The 26,021-nt window shown below is 36.9% G+C and overlaps 1 protein-coding gene across 3 annotated transcripts in view; it reads left to right on the forward strand.

Moving 5' to 3' along the window:
- RALGAPA1 (Ral GTPase activating protein catalytic subunit alpha 1) overlaps nt 1–26,021 on the forward strand; it is a 193,055-nt gene that overhangs the window by 149,420 nt on the left and 17,614 nt on the right. For all 3 annotated transcript variants that reach the window (XM_075531079.1, XM_075531077.1, XM_075531078.1), the window contains exons 37-38: nt 10,939–11,097; nt 12,807–12,934. In XM_075531079.1, coding sequence (XP_075387194.1) covers nt 10,939–11,097; nt 12,807–12,934 — 287 coding nt within the window. The remainder of the gene's footprint in view (nt 1–10,938; nt 11,098–12,806; nt 12,935–26,021) is intronic.

A 26,021-nucleotide genomic window follows, 5' to 3' on the forward strand; every position in this document is an offset into this window, starting at 1 on the left:
TGTTCTCAGTGGTCACTTTGAGTCGGAATGGAATCAATGGTGGTAAATATATGCATGAAAAGACACAAGAAGGCTTTAGAAAGTTCATGGATGTTAGCTAAATATTGTATGAAACCACTACTATAAAAATAAACACCAAGACAAAAAGGCAGACTTCTGTTCTCGTCTTATAATCCTCTATTCCAGTTTCCCAGGCAACAGGGTCATGTGCCTGCCTAGAGCTCATGTACTGTATATTTACACACATTAAACACCACTTCCATAAGGGAGGCCTCAACTGAGTCAGTTGCCCATGACGAGAAGAAAGGTAAAGGACCAATCCGTTTCTGCCCTGCAGCATTATTCTACAGTCCCCCCGAATAACATAGACCTCCAGTGGAGAATCAGTTCTCTAATATGGTCAGTCCCTTCTTTTGACCTAATTTGAATTCAGCCCTTGGTGACCTAGGTCACCTACTAAAGCCACCCAAGACTTGATAGATCACACCAGAAGGATCTGATTTGGAACTCTCACCAGGTGAATTGGACTCTACTTAAACACCCCCATAACAGATGAAAGGAACTGAAATACTTCCGTGAGCCTAAAGCCGAAATGTCCCCGGGTGAGAAGAAGCAAACAACCATCCCAGGACTATAGATGTGGAAGTCATGGGACCTGGGTCCAAAATTCTCGCTGTGTGAGGGTGCACGGTAAATGGCCTGGTAAATACTATCATGTATATGCTGTTTTCATACTCCCTTGCCCATTTTATGGTATGTATGGCCTTTATGAATGGGCATTATTGAAAATTTTGCCGTATCTCCAACCCTCATTGTTAGCATAGTGTCCAGTCACCTAAATTGTTAATCTGCACAAATAATTCTTGTGTGTTGGTCTGAAAAACATGTCCTGTATGTGTATATTTTCTTTTTCTCAGTGTTTTAAATTGTCTGCCATTGGCTAAACTAATGGGAACACTAAGAGAACTGCCGTGTGCTCCATGGTTGTGATTCATAGTGACCTGCAGGGAAATGATAATGATGTCTCTAAAGTAAGCCAGAGACATATATAAACAGAAAATCTTACTCACTGCCATCAAGTCCATGTGAACTCATAGCAACCCCAAAGGACAGGGTAGAACTGCCCCTGTGAGCCTCTGAACCTAGAGCTATTTGCAAGAGTATAAACCCCATCTTTTTCCCATGGAGTAGCTGGTGATTTCAAACTGCTGACCTTGAAGATTGAAGCCCAATGCGTAGCCACTATGCCACCAGGGCATATCCGTACGTATGTGAGTGGATTTTGAGCTCACACTTAATCTAAGAGCCATTAGTTCTTATGGCATGGCCCTGCTCTTTATCTGCACCCATGAAGCGGACCCTGAAGAAATAGGTGCTATAGCAAAGCCGTTTCCCAGCTAGCACACACAATAGCGTCTGAGATCTTGAAGACTTGTGTGAAAACAACCCGCCCTCTAAGTGAGATGTGCGCGAAGCCCACACCAGCCTGTGTAACCTAAGAATTGTACTTAATAAAAACCCAGAGGAGGGAATGGTGTTAGAGTGTAAATTCTGAACACCCAGGTGTGCAGGAGGTTGCAGAAGACAGTGAAAGCCCCTATGTGAGTGACGCCTCTGCTGAATCCCCTCTATGGACCAGAAATGGGAAAGACCTTGTTATCAGACAGAGGACTGTGTAAGCCAAGTTCCCAGCACAGTTTTAAAGCAGTTTTGTGGTAAAATTAGGTGCCTCAGAGATTCTCGGTTTGGCTTACACTCAAGTATATATGGTACCTTGTAGGGCGGATTCCCGCAGTTACCGTTAGGTCAAAATGTGACTCTTCCGATGTATAATTGCCTCAGTGTTTATATTTTCTGCTCTGTTTTTGATGGAGGTTTTTCTGTTTCATTCTGTTATTGTTGGCCTGTTTGTGTTGTGTCTTCATTTTTGTTTTAGGGCTTTTTCTCTCTGTATGAAATCCAGATCAGGTAAGCCTATGGAGACAAGTAGATTAATATGGAAGGCCGGCGACAAAGGGTAGTTAACAACAAGTACCAGGAAGAAGAAATGTCCTGGACTCGATTGTAGAGATGGATGGTTGTACTACTCTTTTGAATATAATTGAACTATTGAAATGTATGATATGTGAGTTTTACAATGGGATAACCCCCCCCAAAAAAAAAACACTGTAAAACACTGCTGAGTGGAGCTTTTGTAGCAGCATTTTCCCCACTAGGCGAGCATCGATCAGCTAGTTAGTGCACCAGTGGTATTTCCTGGAAGGGTCTCTCTAGTCAACAGTGAATTTTTTCGTAAAAGTAGTTTCCTGAAACCTCGTTTTTCTGTGATGGCCGATTTAAGAGAACAGTGTGCAGCTGTGAAATTTTGTTTCCTGCTCGGGAAAAAAATGCTACAGAAACTGTTGTAATGTTGAACACAGCTTACCAGGACAGTGCTATGGGAAAAACTCAGGTGTTGGGTAGTTTTCTTGTTTCAAAAAAGGTAAAATGTCGGTGGATGACAAACCTTGTTCTGGCCGTCTTTCAGCTTCCCACAATGGGCAAAAATGTTGACAAAATTCATGCGCCTGTGCTTGAAGAACAATGACGGACAATTAAAGAGATGGAGAAATTATGTGGACTGTCTTGGAGCTCGGTTTAGCGAATTTTAACAGAAGAGTTGGGAGCCAGAAGGGTCACTGCGAAATTTGTGTCTCGGGTTCTGACTGGCCAGGAAAACGAGTGCTGCTGGAAATATGCTGGGCTGTGAAAGAACAGCTCCAAAGCACCCAGACTTTTTTCCCAACGTCATTACTGGTGACAAGACATGATGCAATTCTTATGACCCCCCCAAACCAAACATCAGTCAAGCCAGTGGAGACACCATTGACACCTCACCTCAAAAAAAGCTCATCAAGTGAAATTAAAGATCAAGACGATGTTCATTTGTTTTTTTGATGTGAGGGGGATAGTGCATTTGGAGTCCACTCCACTAAACTACTTCATACTGTTAATCAAGCTTTCTGTGTATCTAGGGGTTCTGAAAAGTTTGCGTAATGCGTGCAACAAAAATGCCTGATTGTGGCAGATGGGGTACTGGTTTTCCACCATGACAATGCACCTGCTCACACAGCCATCTCAGTGCACCAGTGTGTGGCAAAAAGCAGCATGCCCCTCTTGCCCCACACACCTGACTTCCCTGACCTGGCTCTGTGACCTTTGTTTCTGGGAATACAGAGGGACATGAAAGGACAGGGACTTGATGACATAGCGGAGGTGAAGAAAAACTGAGGGAGGTGCTGTCAGCCTTCCAAACAGATTAATTTGAAAATTATGCCAAGAATGAAATCGCAGATTTGACAAATGTATTAAGTGTAATGGAGAGCACTTTGAAGTCGATGAGGTTGTTTTGTAAAACCAACAAACTTAATAGCTTTAAAAAATTATGGTTTTGAAGGGTACCCCCTTATATGTCAGTGAAACTGCTAAAAATGAACTAATTAAAAATAAAAGTTCATGAAAATTAAAACTTTCATGAAAGTTCGTGAAAATTAACCATTTTGGAAACTTTGCATTTGAATATCACGAAAAATCATAATTTCCTATTTTAATATTGATTGGAATTCATTTTAAAAAACCCTTCCAATTTTAATAGAAATAGATAAAGTTCATGGATAAAAACGAATGAAAGATAATAGAATTTTCATGAACGTCTTGAAGTTCCTCGTGTATTTCAGCATAATTGATGCATATGTGATAGTATATGTTTTCATAAGAATGAGGTAAGGGAAATAGGGACTTCAAGCAGTGAACAATACTCCATTTTAATTTCTAATTGTGTACAATACTTCCCAAAGTAATTGTCTGACATAATTATATCTGTTCTTTAGCTTTAATTTCAGTTGTCATTATTGATCAATATATTTGGAGTGCTTATCTATTTTTCAATTATTTATTTATACTTTGGTGTTTAACACTGTCTCCAGTACTGTTTCATAGCTCTCTGAAAGCTGAGACCTTGTCTGTTTCGCTTCATCATTTTATCTAGAACAACTAGCACAATGCATTTACTTGACTCAATATTTGCGAATGTACAGAAGAAATATGTAGGGCGAAAGGACAGACAGCCCTTAACAATTCAGTAAACTAGTCCATTTGTGTAGGATGAGAGCCTCTGACCCAGAGCAATACTAGAGATGATTGGAAGGGAAGTATAAAAAAGAAATATAACACATGCTTCATTTTTGTTTTAATGAAAACTTGTTGACAGAAGGAAAATGGAGCAATCAGAATAGAATTACAGGGTTTCACTGTAAGTAATTTTAATTTGTTGTTAGGTGCATTTAAGAGAAATGGGGAAATCAGGAGGGTAAGCTGATTTTGTGAGAGATGGCGTAGTTATTTTACATGAATTCTAGTCTCTGCCTTGGATGATTGATATTTCACAGCACAGAGGAAATCTAGAATAAACGCTGGAATCCAGCTAATAATCACAAAGAATGTAAGCTCTGCTATAAGTTGGGCATGCATCCTAATTTCACAAAAGGACATGTAACAGGGAATACACTGCAAAAAATGATCAACATTCATGAGCTCTATGTCAAGGCCTGGAAAAATAGGATTATTCAACAGATGGTTTGTGAGCACATAGATAATGAAGTAGTGCTCACTGGGAGCCAATATGAGTTCACCATAGCAAATCACGTCAGAGTAACTGAATTTGTTTTAATAGGATTACTAGATCAGAGAAAGCCATATATGGAATAAAACATTTAACTAAGTCTTTTTGCTGTGGAAAAGTTGAAGAAATATTAAATTAATAATTCTGTAAACATATTTATAGCTGATTGTATAACCATGCCCAGAGCACATAAATTATGTAGTATTGGAAGGTAGCTAAAAAATGAGTCTGAAATTAGTCTGCCTGGGTTTGAATTCTGACTATGCTACTTACTAACTTTATGACCTAAAGCAAGTTACTTCATCTTGTTATGCTTTAGTTCTTCATCTGTAAAAATGAGGATAATAATAATTACACTTGCCTTAAATAGCATTTTTATGAAAATTAAGTGAACTGATTATTACAAGGTACTGAGAATATTAAGTTCAATGAATGATAGTTTCTTGCTGCTGTTGTTTTTTAACCAAGAGAAAGGTGTGTAATGACGCTTTTATGGCTCTCACCTTGTCCTAAACTTAGTCCATTTTATATTTTTATCCAAAACCAAATGAAGACACAAAAATGTAAATTTAAGGACAACTCAAATCTGGGTAAGCGAAAGCCAACATTATTAAAAACAGAAGCTAACAAAAGACCTTCAAAAGCTTAAAAATCTGAACCATGCAAGGAAAAATGATTAAGAACAAATATAAAATTCTCTAATAAATCTAGCTAGCTGCAGAAATTCAAGTTTAAGCTTAATATAAAGAATGTTCTAATGCCTGTAGCTGTGTAAAAGTGGGCTGATTGGGGCCTAGTAAGCACCCCAGCCTTAGGAGCTCTGAAGCAGAGGCAAGATGACATTGCTGCAGTTGGACTAAGTGAATTCCTCAATTGTGTGAGAACATTCGAGCGGTAGGATACTCTCCAATACTCCAATGTCTGACTTCCATCCACTCTGACTCATCGAGATCTTACAGGACAGGGTAAGAATACTTTCAGATACTCTAAATCTTTAAGGAAATAGAAGCCTCATCATTCTCCGATGGAGAAGCTGTAGGTTTTAAACTGCTGACCTTGTGGTTAACAGCTCTATGTGTAATCTACAATGCAACTAAATGGTAAATAATTTATTGAGGGCTTTTTTGGCATGTTGCATTTTATTTAAATAGCCTTATAACTGCTTTGTCTTCGTAAGTTAATCATGGTACTCTGCAGCCTCTGTGGTATACCTTGTGTTTCAAAATTAATTAAGCAGCAGTTGAAGGAGAGCAGGAAAGTGATTGAGAAAGTAGTGTGATTGCCAATATAGGTCTATACCATGTACAGAAATCGTATAATCTTTCAGAAATGGATTGGTATCTGAGTCCAAAACATGTAAGTGAAAACTCTTTTGAGAATGTTCCAACTATAGGAAAACCTAGATGGTATATTAGGACACTTATCTTGATGTTCGTAAGTGATAAGATATAAATAACTATAACATAGTCATAAAATTCTCATGTCAGATGGACACATTCTTGTGACCGACCCCTTGATAAATTATGAATAAATTATTGTTGTTTTCATATCTTAAACTGCTGTCTCCCTTCACCCACGTTTTTGGTGTTCATCCCTCTGGGGGGTGGGAGTTACATGTCAATGATTGAGATCAGTTCCCCCTTTCCCTCCCTCCTCCCCCCACCTTCACCTTACCCTCCTGGTATCACTACTCCCATTTCTATTCCTGGGTGGTTTATCTGACCTGGATTCTATGTGTCACGAGATCTTATCTGTACCAGTACACATGCTCTAGTCTAGCCAGAACTAAAAAAGCAAGGCTGGGGTCATGATAGTGGGGGGTGAGGGAGCCTCAAGGAACCTGAGGAATATTGTGTGTTTCATTGCTATACTGCACCCTGATTGACCCATCCCTTCCTTGTGACCCTTCTGTGAGGGGATGTCCTATTGTCTCCAGATGAGTTTTGGGTCTTCTGGTCCTATTACCTGATTCTGTCGACACCTCATGATCACACAGGCTGGTGTGCTTTTTACATGTGGGCTTGAAGCTTCTCTGCTAGATGGCCATGTGTTTAACTTCAGGTCTTCAAGATCCTAGATGCTAAGTTTTTTGATAGCCAGGCACCATCAGCTTTCTTCACCACATTTGTTTATTCACCCATTTTGTCTTCAGTGATTGTGTCCGGACGGTGAGCATCACAGAATGCCAGGTTGTTAAATTGTCATTGCCTGAGGGAGGACTTGAGCAATGGCCCAAAGTCCATCCACTTTTTTCCTCAGTGTATTGCCATATAAATATATGTACATAGGCCAATACCTTTGTTTTTGTGAATTGATATATTTACATAAGCACACACCTATGTTTATACCTCTGTCCATAACTTTGCTTCTTAGAAAATGGACACATTCTTGATATTTCTCCTGATAATTAATAACACTCATTCTCAATAGTAATTTTTAAATCCCCCCTGACACATAGCAATGATTAGCAGTTTTTTAATTTATGTATACCGTATGTACTTGAGTATAAGCCTACCCAAATATCAGCCGAGGTACCTAATTTTACCACAAAAACTGCATTAAAAATGTCCTGATGGAGACTTAAAGGCTTGAAAGAAAACAAGTGGCCATCTAGCCCAGAAGCAACAAAGCCCACATAGAAACAGCACACCAACATGGGTGATCATGACGGGCAGAGGAGACCAGGTCTCAAACAACAAAGGCGGGCGGGTGGTGGGAATCACATCACCTTGAATGAGGGGGAGTGCGTGATGGGGACCCAGTGCCCATCTGTAGACAGCTGGACATCCCTTGCAGAGGGGTAGTGGGAGGAGATGGGTCACTTAGAGTTCTGTGTAGCAACAATGAAACTCAAAACCTTCCTCTAGTTCTTGATCGCTTCCTTCCCTCCCAATTATCATGACCCCAGTTCTACCTTGCGAACCTGGTTATACCAGAGGATGTACAGCGGTGCAGTAGGGATCTGGAAACACAGGGTATCTAGGACGGATGAACCCCTCAGGACCAGCGGTGGAAGTGGCGACACCAGGAGGGAAGGGGGTGTAGAAAGGGAGAACCGATCTCGGAGATCTATGTGTGACCTCCTCTCTGGGAGATGGGCAATGGGGAGGCGGGTGAGGGGAGACGCCGGGGAGTGTAAGATAAGATAAAATAATTTATAAACTATTAAGGGACCAGGGGGAAGAGGGGAGCGGGGAGGGTGGGGGAGGGGGAAAAAAGGAAACCGAGCTGATTCCAGGAACCCAAGTGGAAGGCAAATTTTGAGAATGACAAGGGCAACGAATGTATAAGGGTGCTTTGCTCAACTGATGTATGTATGGATTGTGATAAGAGTTGTATGAGCCCCAATAAAAAGATTTATTAATTAAAAAAGAATGTCTTGAAAAACTGCTTATACATGCGTATATATGGTAATTATTACATAGACTTTAACGATGTAGCGATGAAAACATGCCTCATGACAACAACATAAAATAATTATGTTGTTAGCAGTTTAGTAGAATGAAAGAGATTTTCATGAATCGTTCTCTTTAAGATATTTGATCATATATTTAGAATGACTGTTAAACACATTTCTGTGTCGAGAATCTTCACTACAACATCTTGGTAAAGATTGTATTATTCTTTCCATTAAACTTCTATAACAGACTTTTAATACCCTGTGGTAGATATTTGAAGACAAGCTTTGGTTATAAGATAAAAGTCCAGTTGCCTTTTTCCCTCGTTTCTTTAGATAAGTGAGCACTAGAAATTATAGATAGTTTTGGCAATAGTTCAAGGGTTAATGTAGCAGATAAATAAAAGGAATTTTCTGTAAATTGAGACCTGCGTTATTTCAGTTGTCTTGTCTCTCCTAACTTAACTCATTTAATTTTAAAAAGTAAATACTTAAATTCTTCCTGACAGTGTGCTCAGCTTTTACTATCGTTTATTACTTCAATTATACTTGATATCACTTAGAACAATCTGCCATTTGGAAATTTCAGTATAGCCCGGAGCTTAGTATTAGATCTGGCTGCTGTTGTAACATGTACAGCATATGACATTAATGTATCAAAATTAGATTGGATCATCCCTCCTGGTTAAATTTATTTCACATTTCTTTTGTATTCAGTTAACATAAACCTATTAGGGAAGCTGACACATGGGATGGCTGTATAGGAAGGATATTTTTAAAGTATTTTGATTAAAAAATGAAATTATAGAGCCATGACTTTTCTAATTGTATAATCTTTTTTGCTTTTTAAAAATGTCACAAAGCCCAAGTCCCTAATTTGTATCATTCAAGTTGTGTATATATATTTATTGTATAAGTTAGTAAGAATTAGAACTTTAAAAATCAATAATATTTTAATGTTTGGGGCTATTACCATCATGTATTTGAAGCAATAAAAATGGTATGACTTATAAGAGGAAAAAAACTGGATCCTTTTAATCCCCTAAAAACAGCCTTAAAATATTTACACCAATCTCTTCTAAGCTTGTAGATTCTATTCTATAGGTTTATGTAGGTACTTTGTTTAAAGTAATAGCTGCCTCATTTGTATAATCCTTCAAGGCAGAGGTTCTCAACCTGTGGGTCGTGACTCTTTTGGGTGTTGAATGACCCTTTCACAGGGGTTGCCCGATTCAAAACAGTAGTAAAATGACAGTTATGAAGTAGCAACGAAAATAATTCTTTGATTGGGGGGGGAGGGGCACCACAACCTGAGGAGCTGTATTAAGGCATTAGGAAGGTTGAGAACTGTGAAACCCTTAGTCCTAGCATTAAAGAAAACCTTATATACCCTCTCTTCAGAAAAATAGCCAAGTGCAGTTTTACAAATAAATTATCAGTACTCACAGATGCCTTGAGCCCAGGTTAGCAATTCCATGTTTGAAAACCTTTTACTGGTTGTACTTAACTCCATTCTTTGTGTAAATCATAGGTTTATCTAGTCTCTCATGCTGTGATCTTTTTGTAACTAAACAAATTCACTGCCATCAAGTCAATTTTGACTTACAGGGACCCTATGGGATAGAGTAGAACTGTCCTTTTGGATTCCTGAGACTATAACTCATTATGGGAGTAGAAAGCCTCATGTTTCTCTCAAGGAACATTTGGTAGTGATCTTGGCTGTGATTTTTAAGCCACAATAAACTGTGTATTTAAAAAAGAGACACTGCTTACAAGCTAACTCATAGTATAAAACACTTAGCCCTGCTTCTTCTTCTTAACTCTCCCACCTGAAGCATGTCCAGTTGTCTGAGAGAAATGGTGGGGAGCAGGAGGACACATGCACCTACCTGTAAAATATGTACCAAAAGTGGCCTCACTTGCTTACAGTGGCAGGATCAATAAATGTATTAGAACAACCAAATATTAAAATGCAGGTTGATACAGTAGTCTCTGTGAAGAACACTCAAGACTAACGGATTTTCATGTAATTACTTAATAAATTGATTTAAAATCTAGGTTTTGGATGTTTTGCTTTTTTATCATTTTCATCGTCACTACATTAACTCTTTGATTAATATTAATATCTTTCTAAACACCATGGATATTGAAATAACATCTTGAGGATCAACAAATCTCAAATAATCTATTTGGAATAATTTTTATGTTTCTTAGGCAAGAAAAACAAAATAAATTTGTGAAACCAAATATAATCAACTTACTCACTAGGTGATTATCCAGTTTATGAATGATCTATTTCTTTTACCTCTCTTCTTGTTGCCTCCATAAGGCCATTTCACTGCTCATTAGCACTTGCAGAGAGTAACATTTAAAAAAAAGAGAAAGAAGAACCTGAAATCAGTCGGGTTTCCTGCTTGTTAAAATCCTTATTTAAAGGTTTGATATTGGAGAAATGGTGCAGAATTGCAAAATTGAAAAAGAAAAATTGTAACTTAGCTCATTGTGTATATATTGGTGACACGTATTCCTCATTTTCTCTTTTTGACTTTCCCACCTGTATTGTATCCAGTTACGAAAACTTTCGTTAGAAGTTTCTAGTTAAAGAAAAATAAAGCGCATCTGCTATATGTCAACTCTTATCATCTAGGTTTGTTTTTCCCATTGGCTATAAACCGTGGAAAGTTATCCAGGCACCTAGAGTGCCGCCTAATGTTTTGTAGTGTTTGGGGCACATGTTATAAGCATTATCTAATGAAAAATTTTAAGCCCAATTTTCTTTTACTTTCTTCACTTTTTTCTTCACTTTGTAGTATGTTGTCAGTAGCTCTATGACTGCATTCATAGGGCTAAAATACTATGAACTGTCTTCTCTGTTTTCTAGTTGAGGCATTTAGGAAATGATGAAGTGCACATTGTTTGGTCAGAGCATACAAGAGACTACAGAAGAGGAATTATTCCTACAGAATTTGGTGATGTCCTCATTGTAATATATCCAATGAAAAATCACATGTTCAGTATCCAGATAATGAAAAAACCAGAGGTAAGAATTTATTATTTTACATTTTAGTATTATATTTTGAAATCTAAAGAGGTTTCTGAGTTTCCATAATATAGAAGATTGGATTAAGCATCAAGCGCAGTGGGTGGTGGATAGATGAGACCCAGATATGTGGATTGTCTAAACCTGATTGATACAGGGAGCTATAACAGGATCAGAAGCAAGAAACTTTGTACAAATAAATACAAACCAAATTCAACTGCCATGAAATCTGTGCTGATTTCACAGCCACGCTATAGAACAGGGAAGAACGGCTCCTGTTAGTTCTTGAGGCTGTAACTCTTTATAGGATTAAAAAGCTCCATCTTCTCCCACGGAGCCACTGGTGGTCTCAAACTTTGGACCTTGCAGTTAGCATCCCAACTCATAAAACTACGCCACCAGGACTCCCCTGTGTCCAAAGAGATGGTTGTATATGGTGTGAACGATCTTGTGTACTAAGCAACAAAAAAGGACTTACTTTGTACTAAGAATATAATTACATTTTCTCAAACACACAAATAGAAGTATTTCCTTTTAAGAAGAAGTGTATGATTCTTATATTTTAAATTGATATATTTTCTTAGGGTTATATAGTTACATGATCATATCACTCAATCAATGAAAATTCCTCAAAATTTAAAATCCAAATAGTTCTGTTAAAAGTATGAAAGTATTTTGATGTCTTTCCTCTTTGCTTTTTCTTTTGGTTCCATTGAGTATTTTTTAGTTTCCGTAAAAACTTGCTTTTTTAAGTTGATCGTGTATCTTCAGTATCTTTTGAATTGGGTTAAATTCTTCATGTGTGAATTTAAATTTATATAACCTGGCCAGGTTTGTAGAGGGTTTATTTAAACCAGATGTTGGTAAACTAGAGTCTGTTGCCTGTTTTTGTACAGCCCACGAACTATGTATGATTTTTAGATTTTTAAAGAGAGAGAAAAAAATAGAAGGATGTAGGGCAGAGGTCACAGGTAGCCACAAAAGCAAAAATATTTATTGTAATATCCACTGCCTCAGTTTATGCTTTCCAACTATCATGTGCATACAAATCATACTCAAGTAAATTTGCTTTTGAAATTGTCAATCACCTGTTAAAAATGACATTTAAATAGCAAAAAAATAAATTCATTCCCATTGAGTCGATGCTGCTTCATGGCAATCCCCAATGGGTTTGTAAGACTAACTTTATGAGAGTAGAAGGCCGTCTTTCTCCCGTGCGTCTGCTCGTGTTTCCAGATTGCCAGCCACGCAGATCGCAGCCAATCATACAAGCACTTCACTGAATTCCTTAAGTAGCAAAATAAATAGTTTTTTTCTAATAAGACATGTTATAAACAAGTTTTAGATTATGTAGTAAAGCTAGTTATCACATGAACATATTGGAAAATGAATTTCTAGCCTAAAAGAGTGTTTATCTTCCCTGTTTGCCTAACAGAGGAAAAAAGGATTTGCTTCCAGTGTTGGGTTTTTGAAAATTTTTCAGGTTATATAACTTGTGCCTTGGGCACCAAGTGGACTTCTGGCTTTTAGTTTGTTTGTGGCTCTAGTGTAGCCCAGCATGGAAAATACTGTGATTCCAATGGCATTTCTACTAAAAAGCAAACTAAAGAGGGGGGATCATTTTATGGAATCAGAGACTTGATTGTTCTTGTTTACAACCTTTCTAGGATGTATTTGACTATACAATTATGTTCTAACTTCTCAATCAGGTTCCCTTCTTTGGTCCACTTTTTGATGGTGCTATTGTGAATGGAAAGGTTCTACCCATTATGGTTCGAGCAACAGCTGTAAATGCAAGTCGTGCTCTGAAATCACTGATACCGTTGTATCAAAACTTGTATCCTTTTATTCTGCTCTTAAGTATGTGTGTCCTTTTCAAGGTAAGTATTTCTTATGTCCTAAGATTTTTAGTTTATGTCTACTGATACCTAGATGGTAGAGTTCCTCCTCAGTGTTTGAGCTTGTTATCTTTTATTTCTTACCCTTTTGATCAGTACTAATCTTTTGATTAATTAATTGCATTCCCATTGTGAACCAAGCCAGCCATCAAGGTACAGAGAGTTTTTGCAAATAACTTCCAATCGGGGTTGAAAACCCTGCTATTAAGTAGGTTATATGTATACAGGATATTCTAGTAGGGGCTTATCACTCAGCTGGAAGGGGTGGTAATGTCAGGAAACACTTCTGAGAAATGTGAGAATAGAGCTAATCATTCAAGATGAATAAGAGTTAATCTGATGGATGAGAGAAAGGAAGAGCATTCATGCAGGGGAGAGACAGTGTGAACCAAGAGATGAGGTGACAGAGAATTTCAGGGCATGATGTCTGGAGCCAGGTTGCCTAGACTCAAATGCATGCCATCACTTCCTTAGCTATGTGACCTTGGGTGACTCTCTTAACCTCTCTGGGCTCTAATTTCCTTATCCATGAAATAGGACCGATAATATCTAGGTTGTGGTTTTTATGTAAGCTAAATGAGTCAACATGTGCAAAGCTCTTAAAACAATACCTCATAAATAGTAAACATTCCGTTTTAAATTGTTTTCTGCTATTCCTTCTTATAATGGATTTGTTAAAACATTTTGTAAATGGATTTGTGTTTTAAATATATTTTTCCTAAATGATCAAAGTTTTTGGTCTTTTTTTCTCTTTTATATAGTAAACTCTATATGTTAAGCTTTACAAGGAAGAAGGTCTTTTAAAATGTTCTATCTTCCATTTCACATGATACAGATTTATTATAATCTGATAGTGTGCAATACACATATTCTTCTTTTGGTGAAAATTGACTTAAGAAGTCTGATTTATATATGTAATTCCTTCTTATTCTGATACCATGAAATGTATTTGCAGGTGGATCATAGTATTGTACATTGAGTAAGCTTAATGATATTTATGTATCATTTCTTATTTGTAGTATTTTTAAGGTTTAAAACTCAGATTATTTGAAATAGTCATTTTAGTGAAATGACTAGAATTCAGGAGACTTGAATTGATTAACAAAAATAAGAATTGGTGGCATGATGGGATGGCATAGTGTTGATGTGCTCCCTGCAAGTTCAGCTGTTAGAATCCATCAGCAGCTCAGGGACACAAATATGAGGCATTCTAGTCCCATAACGATTAACAGCCTTGGAAACCCACAGGGGCAGTTCTACTCTGTCTTCATAGGGATGATATGATTCAATAGCTATGAGCTTGTTTTGTTTTGTACTAAATATAGAGCTACCAGTTTTGTACTAAATATAGATATGCCAAAGAAAATTCAGTGGCAAGTAACACCCTTTCCTTAATGTAAAAGACATGCAGGACATGAATTTTTGTCCTAAATCACATGTCTTTGACTGTTTGGTCTATTGGTTGGTAAAAGTCTAAGGCGCTACGGAGAAGCTAGTCAAGAAGGACCCTCCTGATGGCAAGGGCTCAAGTAGAAAGCAAACGTATTCAGAATGATGATGGCAACAAATATGCTTGACACAATGGATGGATGGATGCATTGTGATAAGAATTGTACTAGCCCCCAATAAAATGATTTTTTTTAAAAAAGGACCCTCAAGAGTTCTTCTCTTTCTGAACTTACCCAGGAATCAGGGTCAGTTACATTATGTTTGGAGCCTGCAACCTGAAATGTTGCTTCATTCTGATATAAATTAGCTATGAGAAGATTGATTCATGAAACCCACACCCACAATTTGCCCTCTGTATAGTACAGATAACAGACTTTTAGAAATTTTAGTTTCATTCCCCAGATGTATAATCTCTTTCCACTGCACAAAAATGATCCAAAATCATAACCAGTGCTCTACCAATGAGTTGAGTCCAACTCATAATGACCCTATATAGGATTTCTGAAACTATAAATCTTTACAAAAACAGACAACCCATCTTTCTCCCTTGGAGTGGCAGGTGGGTTTGAACTGCTGGCCTTTTGTTTAGCAGCCTGGTGCTTATTCCACAGTGTCATCAGGACTCCTTCCAAGAGAAGACACTTTCTGACAATTCTTACTTCCTTAATTTTGGTAAAATGGCAACAAGGGAGGTCATATCTGACCTCTCTGGTTCCCTATTGCCATGAGGCAAAGGTTAGACATGCTTCTACCTTCCACCTTTCTTTACCTGTTCGGACACCAACCGATCCTCTTCATTGCCGTGGCCACTCAGAACTCAGAGAACTGCTGACCTTTCCATTAGCAGCCCAACACAAAACCATGAAACCACCAGGGCTTCTTGGAAGCTTGAATTTCAGATGCAATCTGAGCATTATTATCCTATATTATTCAGTTGTGTAGATATTCCTAACCTTTGCTAATCTGAAGAACATAGTCATATTTCACAAAGATCTATAAAATTGTATATTCAGATTTTTAGAAAAAAATATTTCATTTTGTTGAATTACTTGATTCATGAAGGAAAGTTTATATTAGAAAATTACTGGCTATATTTATTGTGGTATATTTACATAAAGATATAGTTTTAATTTAAATATATAGTTCATAAATATAGTGAAATATAATTTATATATGTATTAGCAGCTCTAGGTAAATGTCTACTTTGGGAAAATCATACATTCTAAAACAGATCAATAAAACTTAATGTAAGGATTTATTAACATAAAATACAACAGAAATTGAGATAAAAGTTAGCTTTGAAAAACACCAGATTTAATACTTTAATCCTCATAAGAGAATTGAAGGGATAAAAATACATGTAATAAACTCAATTATATTCGGATAATTTTAGTGCTGTGTCAGTTATTTTATGCCCAGTAAAAGTACCCACTCAGATTCCACAGCATAAATTGTGCTATTTATGGTCATTAAATACAGTTTAAATTTTATCCTAGGAGCATCTTCTGTAACTATGAATCTAATGTTGTTCACTAAATGAGGACAATATTGATTGTCATATGCTGTTCAAATCGATCATGCTGGCAGCCAGAATTACAGTAATCTGTCAGTATTGATGACTGTCTTTCAAGCTTTGAAACCTCTCCAGTTGTCGTTTCTTGCACTACTTGTACTTGAAAAGCTTTTTCTTACAACCTCTGATTCTGTCAGCTTGGTACTTTTTTTTTTCTTCCTTTTGGTCCCCTGAGCTCAATTTGTTGGTTTGGGCATGCAATTAGAACTGAAACACAATGCTGGGAGGAAGACTGGACAGAATTTGGGTAACGATTGAACCTAAAGGATATTTCAAGTTTGATCTTAGCTTTCACTTATTATTTACTAAAATTGTAGTTGTTTGGGGTTTTATAATGTAGGTTTAGTGTTGCAATCATTCCAAAGTAGCAGTTTTATGACTTTATAATCATTACACCATTCTTTAAATTAAAATTTTTAAATAATTTATTTTGATCCTAGAGATATTTAAGCTATTACTTCTAGGTATTCAAATGTTAAATAGATCTATTGTACATAAACTTTTTCAGAAGTTGTAGTATGTAGTCATGCCTTCTAAATTTGTCTTTCAGAACCTTTTTTATTATAAGATATTTAAGAAAAGTAGATAAATAAAAAATTTGTTACATGGTGAATTATACTTTAACCACTACAGGGTCAAAAAATAAAATCATATACTGTTTTTCTTCTTTTAAAAGTATTGATTGGTTATTTTACATGGTACAGTACTTTGATAAAGAGTTTGCAATTAAAAATCAAATGATAATGTTGTCCTCATTTAGCTTATTAGGGGAAGAAATAATATTTACATTAGTAGTGATAACACAAGGTAAAATGTAAGTGTCATAGTAGTGTTATTGATAAAAATGCAGTGGGAATTTCAAGGGAGAAAACAATTTGGAGAAATTCCAGAATTTAGTATAGAGCCTGGGCCTCAAGGGATGTGATTTGAGTAAGTAGCAAGCAGTATGTTTGTTAAATTATTTTTTAAAGTGTTTTGGAGCATGTTATAAAATGACATGTGAGGGCTTACAGTGTACGTCTGTGTATACAAGGAGAAAAAGTGTGGGAGTGGGATGAAAAGATCATAGAATGTACCCACAACATTTTTGAAGCCCCCTCATATTGAAAACAAACACAGAAAACAATACCTTGAAGCCTATTTTAACTCAGACGCTTGTTGGACAGAGCAGCCTGCCCCAGGGGGTTTCCACAGGTATAAATCTCCACCAAACAGACTGGCAGACGTTTCTCCCACAGAGTGGGTGGTGGTTTGAACAACCGACCTTTCAGTTAACAACCAAACGCTTAACCACTGGGTCACACTGGAGCTTCTTAGGTATATGTATAAATGTATATGATCTCAAATATGCAGAATGGTATTTTTAAATTTTTGTTTCTAAATTCTGTATTCTTTGCTACCACAACTAATATTGTTTGATTCTGTTCTTAGCCTATTTAGATTGACTTTTTCTGAAATGCTAGAATTGGGCTTCTGTTTAACTTGATCAGACAAATGACCAGAAGTCGATGATCATTCTTCAATTAGTCAGTGTCTGTTGTCCCTGCAGCTCTAATGTTCAGATGGAAAGAACCTGTTGCAACAATGAGAGCCCAAACGAAATGAAATGTAATTGACCGGCTCTACTAATGCAGTTTGCCATCCCATAGGATCGAACACTGTCAAACCTCTTAGGGGTCCCTCAGTGTTGCTGCCGTTTCACGGTAGAAGAAAAGGAGTTTATTGAGAAACTACATACTTTTATAGAACTACTATCTTTTGTGGATAATTTTCTTGGAAGATAATATCAGTCAGTATAGACTGTTTGGAAATCTGCATGGGTTATAGAGTCAGACCCATTTAGTAAATACGTCATATACTTTTTTTTTGCTTCAGTGTGTTTTAAGTCTGTAAGAAGGAGAATCGTGCCAGATACAGAACTGCTGTAGGGTCATACGGAAATATCCACATGCAGCACTCAGCATTATCTGTCGTTCAGTAAATAATAACTACGTGGCAATTGATATTTTAACCATTATTATTGTCCTCTACATTAACCCTGGGAGCATTATTCTAAAACACAACTCTCACAGTAACTATTGACCCAAGGCTATATTCTTTGACCACCTGTCAGCAGTTCTCATTTGCTTACTTTCTCGCCATCCCGGCTTCATGGTTCACTTTAGATTTGCCAAACATATGTATATTCCTCCCCAGCTCTGCCCTCCCGCCTCCAGTCATCTCCCATCATATTTGAGTACAGGATGCCCTATTACAAATTTGTATCCAGCTACACCTATAGATCATTTTTGATTGCCCTTTTCCAGTTTTAGGTCCACGTTTTTGCCCTGAGAGTTTCCCTGCTTCACTTTTTAAAAATCAACTAATTAACTCGTTCTTCAAGTCCCAAATAAAATAGCATTTGTAAAAAGGACTTTACTAAACAAAATTATTAGCTCGCCCTGCCTCCTAACACTTTGTTATACGTGTGTATGTGTCAACAAATCTTCCTGCTCACCCCTGTTTTACTAACTTCCAGCACAGGGCCTGGCCTACGGTCAGTGCTTGGTAATTTGTTAAACTAGGGCATGGAGAATGCATTTGTGGATGGGTAGAGTTTATACCGATTTGTTTTTCCTTTTTAACAATTTTTCTTCTCTTTGTCAGTGCATTCTATTTATAAATCCACTCATTTTTATTATCTGTGCTCTTCCAGGTTACAATTAGATCAGATAGTTTTAAAGAATAGAAATCTCCCAAATTGTTAATTATCGTAACTCTTTGTGATATCTGTTAGACTAGGCTACAGCTTTAAGAGCATGCTTCAGTAAGTGTAGAAATTTCCTCTGACACATTAAGCTAGAAAAACACATACATGCAAGGGTTTTATATAAATGACTGATCGACTGGCATGTTTTTATTACAGGGCATTATAATATTTAGGAATGAATAGTCAGTGGATGTTCCCTCTCCACTCCCCTGTCCTCAGATTTAAGAGGGAATCTATCGGGATGAAACGTTGGCCAAGACTGCTGTGAGCCAGTGATAGTACAGAGGCTGTCCTGGGGAGGATGTGTAGATGTAGCTTAATGTCGTCTCAAGGAGACAGAACTCAGTACTGTCTTCCCCAAAAAGAACATTGCTAAGCAACTTGTGATCATTGGTTTATTCACTAAATATCGACTTTTCCTATATTAGAAGGACCATGAGACCAAAGCTAGAGTCACTGCTTTTAAGGAGCCTATCCTTCTGGCATGGGGAAAGAGAGCCAAATGACTGAATGATGCTCATAAGAGTCCATGTATATACAAAGTAGCATAGTAGCAGACTAAGAAAGCAGTTCATTTAAAGTGGGGGGAGGGGTAGGCTAGTGAGGAAATTAGGAATGGCTTTACAAAGGAAACGTGCTCTACCAGTGAATTACATTGAAAACATATGGAACTTTGCCAGGAACACAGCATCAGGGAAGTCTTGTCAAAATGGGGAATGGACATGGAGGCATACAAGTTGTAGCATGGACAAGAAATACACAGAGCTTAGTTCAACTGGGAAGTCTAGAGAAATGGGACGAGTAAGAGCAGATAGGAAAGGTCAATGAAGATAATATATAACTTATCAAGGGTTCATGAGGGTGGGGGAGGGGGGAGAGGAGCTGATACCACGGGCTCAACTAGAAAGAAAATGCTTTGAAAATGATGGCAACATATGCACAAATGCGACTGATAAATTTGATGTATGGGTTGTTAATAAGAGCTGTAGGAGCCCCCAATAAAGTGATTTTTTTTTTTAAAGGAAGGAAGGAAGAGTTCAAAACCAGTTAATGAAGTCAAGCAGAAAAACAATTTAGGCTTGATTATCTGTTCCTCTCATTGATGTGGCAGCCAATGTCTAAAGTGACAATTCCTTCTACTTTTGTATGATTTTTACCTGTTGAATATATGAGAGCAGTTAAAGTTTAAATTGTTGTTTTTCTCTTTCCTAGTTAAGCCTTTTCAGGGTGACTTTAATTTATTAGGTGGTTATTTGAATAAAGTTTTTTGTAATCATTAGCTGTGTAGTAATTGCTAGGCTATGTTGTCAATTAGCTCTATTTTTCTTAATGAGACTAAGAAAGTCTCTAAATGTTTGATGATAATTACAACTCTGTCAGATAGATGTTATATTTTCATAATTCTTACGTTTCATAATCGACTCCTCCTTCTTGCATAACGGTACTTTACATTTTTCTTGTATTTTTATTCTAAGAGTAAATTGTCTTCCTGGGAAAGATGATGAAGGAAGAGAAAAGCTCTCCACTGTGCTCTCAAATTCGGTGTGACAGTATGGTCCACACGTGCCAGTCCCGACAGTTGGGTCCTGCCACCGGGCTCCAGGAGGGGCATAGGAAGCCCCATCGGCGTGGGCAAGGGATTCCCTAAAAACAAAACTTGAGAGTTTTTCTTCACCGTTTTTTTTTAATGCCCCACTTGTGTTAGAAAATAGAGTTGGTGTTTTCCTTGTAAACCTCTGTGGTGCTGTTGTGATGAGGGTGTACTGGTATGCTCACATGGTTCTTCATCACACCTCTGGCCGAATGGGCTTGCTTTATGCTAGTCTTTGTTTAAATCTGAAAATAGCAGTAGATTCAAATGCTTTTTGGGGATTTCAGAAACCAAAAAGTAAAGGATATAAAGCTGAATTTAGTTTTTAGCCATATTTGACATGAGAATTACAGTACTTTTAATCTCCTTTTTCTACTTTCATAAAACATAAGGACTTTTGCTATTGAATTTTTAATAACAGTACTGGAATTAAAATTTAGCTATGGGTCACAAGTTTCCCCCTTTTCTTCTAACTGCCTTTTCTTTTCAAACACTAAAATACAGCCTATTTAAATCTTAACTTTTGCTTGCCAAACCACTGTTACCATCCATCTGCTCATGCCAATTGTAAAGAAGGATGGTTTTTAGTGAAGCTTTGCATTTCACATAAGGTATGTGAAGTGAAATTTCACAAGGGACATGATGGATCCTGATTCTTAGTGATAAACCTTTGGGGCCGTCAGGGTTGGCATATGGTCCAGTATGATAGGAAGGCTTGGGTTCCCTGGCTTCACTTCTTTGGCGTGAAGCTGATAAAACCTGGCTCTTGAGTATTATTTCACTGGACACCAATTATGGGCAGCAGGAACTGCCCATTTAACTCTCTGTGGGAAGGAAGCCCAGAGAGCATTCACAATGGTACCATTGTCGAGTCGCAAACTGCTCTGAACAGCTTGACAGCACTAGGGAGGAGGGGAAGGGGTTGCTTTACTAATTGCTATTCAGAAAAGAGAAGGAGCAAAAATAGCTATTGTAGAACTGATGTTTCTACATTTACTTACTCTGTTGATAGGAGTGTTGACTTTTATTTAGTACATAGCTACTATCAAAAGGAAAGCAAATGAATATATTTAAACAACCACCTGTAGTAATTCCTTGTTAACCTGCCATTATCTATTTTCAGCCCATCAGATTATTGCAGAGCAAAAGTAGGTTTTGCTTTTGTATCTTTTATGTTTATATGAAAATCATGTATTTTTTATCTTCATAAAAAAACTGTGTTATGAATCAGATACAGGTTTACAGAGTAGGTAATCATTATTGTATTCAACAACTGATCAAACCTCCTAATGGCTTGCCTGGTTTCTATCATTTTTGCCCATCTCCCGCTTGTTGAAAACTGTCTTCCCCTTCACCCATGTTAATACCGAGAGACCCTCTAGCCTATGATGTCTCCTTGTCCTCCCACTCGTAGTAACCCTCAGAGTGTATTTTTAGTGTGAAAACATTTTCTTAGTTTTTGGTTTTCTACCAGTGGTCTCGTCCAACATTTGTCCTTTTGTGATTGGCTAATTTCACCCAGCATAATGTCCTCTAGGTTGATCATGTCATGAAGTGTTTTACAGATCGATTATTCTTTTAGCATTACACTGTCTTCATAAAATTTCTAAATGAAGGAAAGAGTGGATTAAAACCACCACAATTTACATATCAGATGAGACTAATGACTAAATGATGCGGCTAAAATTTGCATATCAGGCAGTCCCCGGATTAGGAACACTTGGGCTTGCCCTGGTATGGCACTGTCCAGTCAGCTTTGGACCACGAACACCAGAGTTGGTCATTCAAACCAACCAGCTGCTCTGAGGGACAAGAGCCTCCTCCAATAAAGATTTAGCGCCTCAGCAACCCTGTGTCGGAACTGGAATCAGTTTCATGGCAGTGGGTTTGGTTTGAGTTTGGCTTTTCCCTATAATGTTTTGTAAATTTGTCCTCATATTTAAATAGTCAAACTAACCCTTTCCTACACAACAGATTCTGCATCACAGTCACTTTCAGTTGCTGCATGTGCAGCTTTTAAGTCATTGAAAAGGCTTTGAGCCTCTTGCACTAAAGTCAGGCTAAGGAAGACCTGTTCTGACTTAACCTAAACATCAAGACACACTTGCAAATGGATCTCACTCCTAACCTTGGCCCTGCCCATACTTCTCTTTACACATTGCATTTTAGAGTTCCCAAATATTGTCTGAACACATATCAACTATATTGATAATAGACATGTTAACTATATTAATGTGGCAATGTACATTAATTTTCTACATAATTCCAAATGCTAAAATAATCCAAAGATAGGATAGCTTAATGTTACATATTTGATTTTATACTTAATGATTGTTTTATAAATAGTCTAGTCAGGAATGGTTATCTCACACATTTGATTCTATTTGAGGTATCTTAAAATTTTTGAGAGTTGTTTCAATATTTATGAAACATCATGTACCCTAAAATTTATACAAGCACTCACTCACTCTGGGTTCTTCCATTTTCTTCTGGTCAGTCAAATCAACAAACAATTACTCTTTCTGATACAAAGAAACAAGACTCTACAACCTTAAAAAGAGAATTAAAGTTCATTTTCCTGAGCTCACAATCCTTTTTTTCCATAGATGATTCTTTTGTTCAGTTGAATTTGGCTGGCAGTATTTAAATATATGCAACATACCCATAAATTGGATCAAAGAAAGATGTTTTAGTAAAGCTTTATAATTTTTTTTTGAAATTGAGTTCTCTTTCCAAATTAGGGGAAAATCAAATGCAGGTTTTGTGAAACTAGTCACATTCTGTAAAATTCACTAGTACTCCATCTCCGCATCTTCCCGTACGTGATTTAGTAAATGACACTACTGCAATATTTCAAAACCAGTAATTCATTGAATGCCCATTCTTCCTTTTACTGCAGAATAGATTCTATTTAAGTCAAGATTAATGGATAGATTTTGATGTGAAAGTCCAGTCACTAAGCCTACCATCCCCTGGGGGCATATAGTGCATTAGTTTAAGCCAATATACTGCCTATCATAGATTCTATGACACTGTCTTAAATGACAGTTTGCTGTACATAGTTACTACATGCTATGATAATAAAATCACTCTTTTTTGTATTCTCAATAATTATAGCATTTAAGTAAAATCTTAATTAAATTAGTGCACATTTAAGTAGAGATAGTACTTAAGTAATTGTACACTGTAAAATTTCAATGATTGGGTATTTTTTTGCTTTTAGTAGTCTTCTGACTGGGCCCAAGTCTAGTATTTGGTTCATTTACATACATACATTTCATCAAGTTTGATATACTGAAATTTTTGTTCCCAGAAGGAACAGCACAAAGTGATTATGTTGCTAATATTCCCCAGGGTTTTATTTAACTCTTACTTTAATACACATACAGTTTATATGTGTTCAAGCAGTATTTGAAGTCCTCTACTGGCTATGAAAGTTTCATTACTCTGCGTAGTGATAATGCTTTCAAGGAGAGGTTATCAAGAATGATAGTGCAAATTTTTAAGTTAATTAAATATTAAATAAGTAACTTAGTTGTTTTAGATATTTTGTTTCATCTAACTTTCATGAAAATGGATAGACACACATATTTGATAAACATATTGATGCTGTTTGCAAGCCACCAGTATTATTAGATTATGGAATCAGAAGGGTTTTCAGCACTTCTAGGTAGGTAGATGGGTTTAAATTTTAAATTTTAGTTATTTAATATTAGTCTTTTCAATTCTATTGACATGAACTGTAGTAGAATTGGGTTATCAACCTTTACTTAACATTTTCATTTAGTAATTGACTGATTTATGAGCAATTATATATGGCCCAAATTTTATTTGACTCCAGCTTTCAATAATAGGGCTATCCTCACCCTGCCTTAGCACCTGTTATGGATTTTGAGTCATCTGGCAGCCCATGGGACTTAGATAAAGAAGTACCAGGTGTCCTGCCTGTCTCCTAATTGAGACGCAGTGAAAACAATATAGACTTGGCAATATGGCTAAAAGGATGGATTAAAGCCCAGTTTTGTCTCCTCTGACAAATCACAGCTTTTGCTCATGGTGTAGATAGTATCGACTACTAAAGAATTTCATTAGTATAGAGCATCATAAAAATCAGACAGTAATTTATTGCAACCTGTTGCAGACTTTCAGAAGAATTTTTATTAACATAGCATAAATCAATATTAATACCAAGATTCGTATTATTTGGGGCAATTTTGTTTTTCCTATATATGAACTAGACTTTGTTTCCTGAAGAAGTTAGCTACTGTGAGAGAGAAACAGTTTATTTCTTACCAGTTCTTGATCTATAAAGATACAGTATTTACTTTCATCTTATAAACGAAAATGTTTATTAGTCTATGCAATACCCTATATATTCTGGAAAATCTTATACTTTATTACTAATTATTTTTCATATGTACAAGTGGAGAAAATATGTGTCCTACATCAATAAAATTATTTTTTATTATTTCTAAAGCAGTGTTTAATGACATTCCCTCAGGTTGCTTAAAGGTATTTTGAGGCCTTTTAGAACTAACACCATTTTTTTCTTAGTGCACACCAAGGATTTTCCTGAGCTTTTACAATTTAACACAAGGAGACTTTAAAACATCTGTGGGAAAATTCCATTATCTTTTAATTCCATCTTTCCATGAACTCTTTAAAGTCCCTTTGCATATAAATAGTTATCTTTCAAAATTGATGATCTTAGAATTTAGGCTGATATGTTTTTTGGGAGAGGTGCGCAGCAATGCATCCTTGAATTAGTGAAATACCTTTTTTTCCCTCTGCACAATATTCAGACCATTGAAACTGATAGTAGAACAAGCCAAACTCATTGCTATTGATTTTGATTCACAGTGACCCTATAGGGCAGAATAAAACTGCCTCATAGAATTTTCAAGGTTGTAAATCTGTATGGAAGCAAGCAGCCAAATCTTTATTTTTGGAAGCTGCTGGTAGATTCGACTCACCCACCTTTGGGCCAGCTGTTAGGTGCTTTAACCCTTGCATCATCCCAAATCAAATACAAACCCACAACCCTGCAGTCTGTTTCAATCACAGCCACCCTGGATAGGGTTTCTGGGCTGTCCATTTTTACAGGAGCCCCCAGCCTCATCTTTCTCCCATTCAGCTGCCGAACCACAGACCTGGTGCTTAGCCGCCAATGCTAACCCAACAGTGCCTCCAGGACTCCTTCAATTTGCCTACTGACTTAAAAAAAAATTTTTTTTGAGAGAGTGCATTTGAGTTCAGCAGCTAAGAGCCAACTGTGCAATATTCATAAAATTTGCAAGCTGGTGATTAAGTCATTGATAGTTTGAAATTGTCCATGGGGTGGTATTTACATGAAGTAAGTGAATACCACAAATCAGGGCCTCTTCTTGCTTGGGAGAATCAAGCATTAAATACTGCATAGGCCTCTCTTGCTTGTTCTCCCTGTTAACTATATTTTCTTTAGAATGATTTTCTGCCTGCGATTCTTGGAGCAGATTTTGATGCCCTGTCTGTTACCACTTCATTTTGTAGAGACTGTAGTCCAGCCAATTCTTTGTATATTTTGAAAATTTTCATTGTCAGTTTATATAGTTACAGACAAGTATATATATTATGAAGACAAAGACCATGCCTATGTCTTTTTACACTTACATTTCCTACACCTAA

The sequence above is a fragment of the Tenrec ecaudatus genome, chromosome 14 (genome assembly GCF_050624435.1).
Source record: "Tenrec ecaudatus isolate mTenEca1 chromosome 14, mTenEca1.hap1, whole genome shotgun sequence".
NCBI lineage: Eukaryota > Metazoa > Chordata > Mammalia > Afrosoricida > Tenrecidae > Tenrec > Tenrec ecaudatus.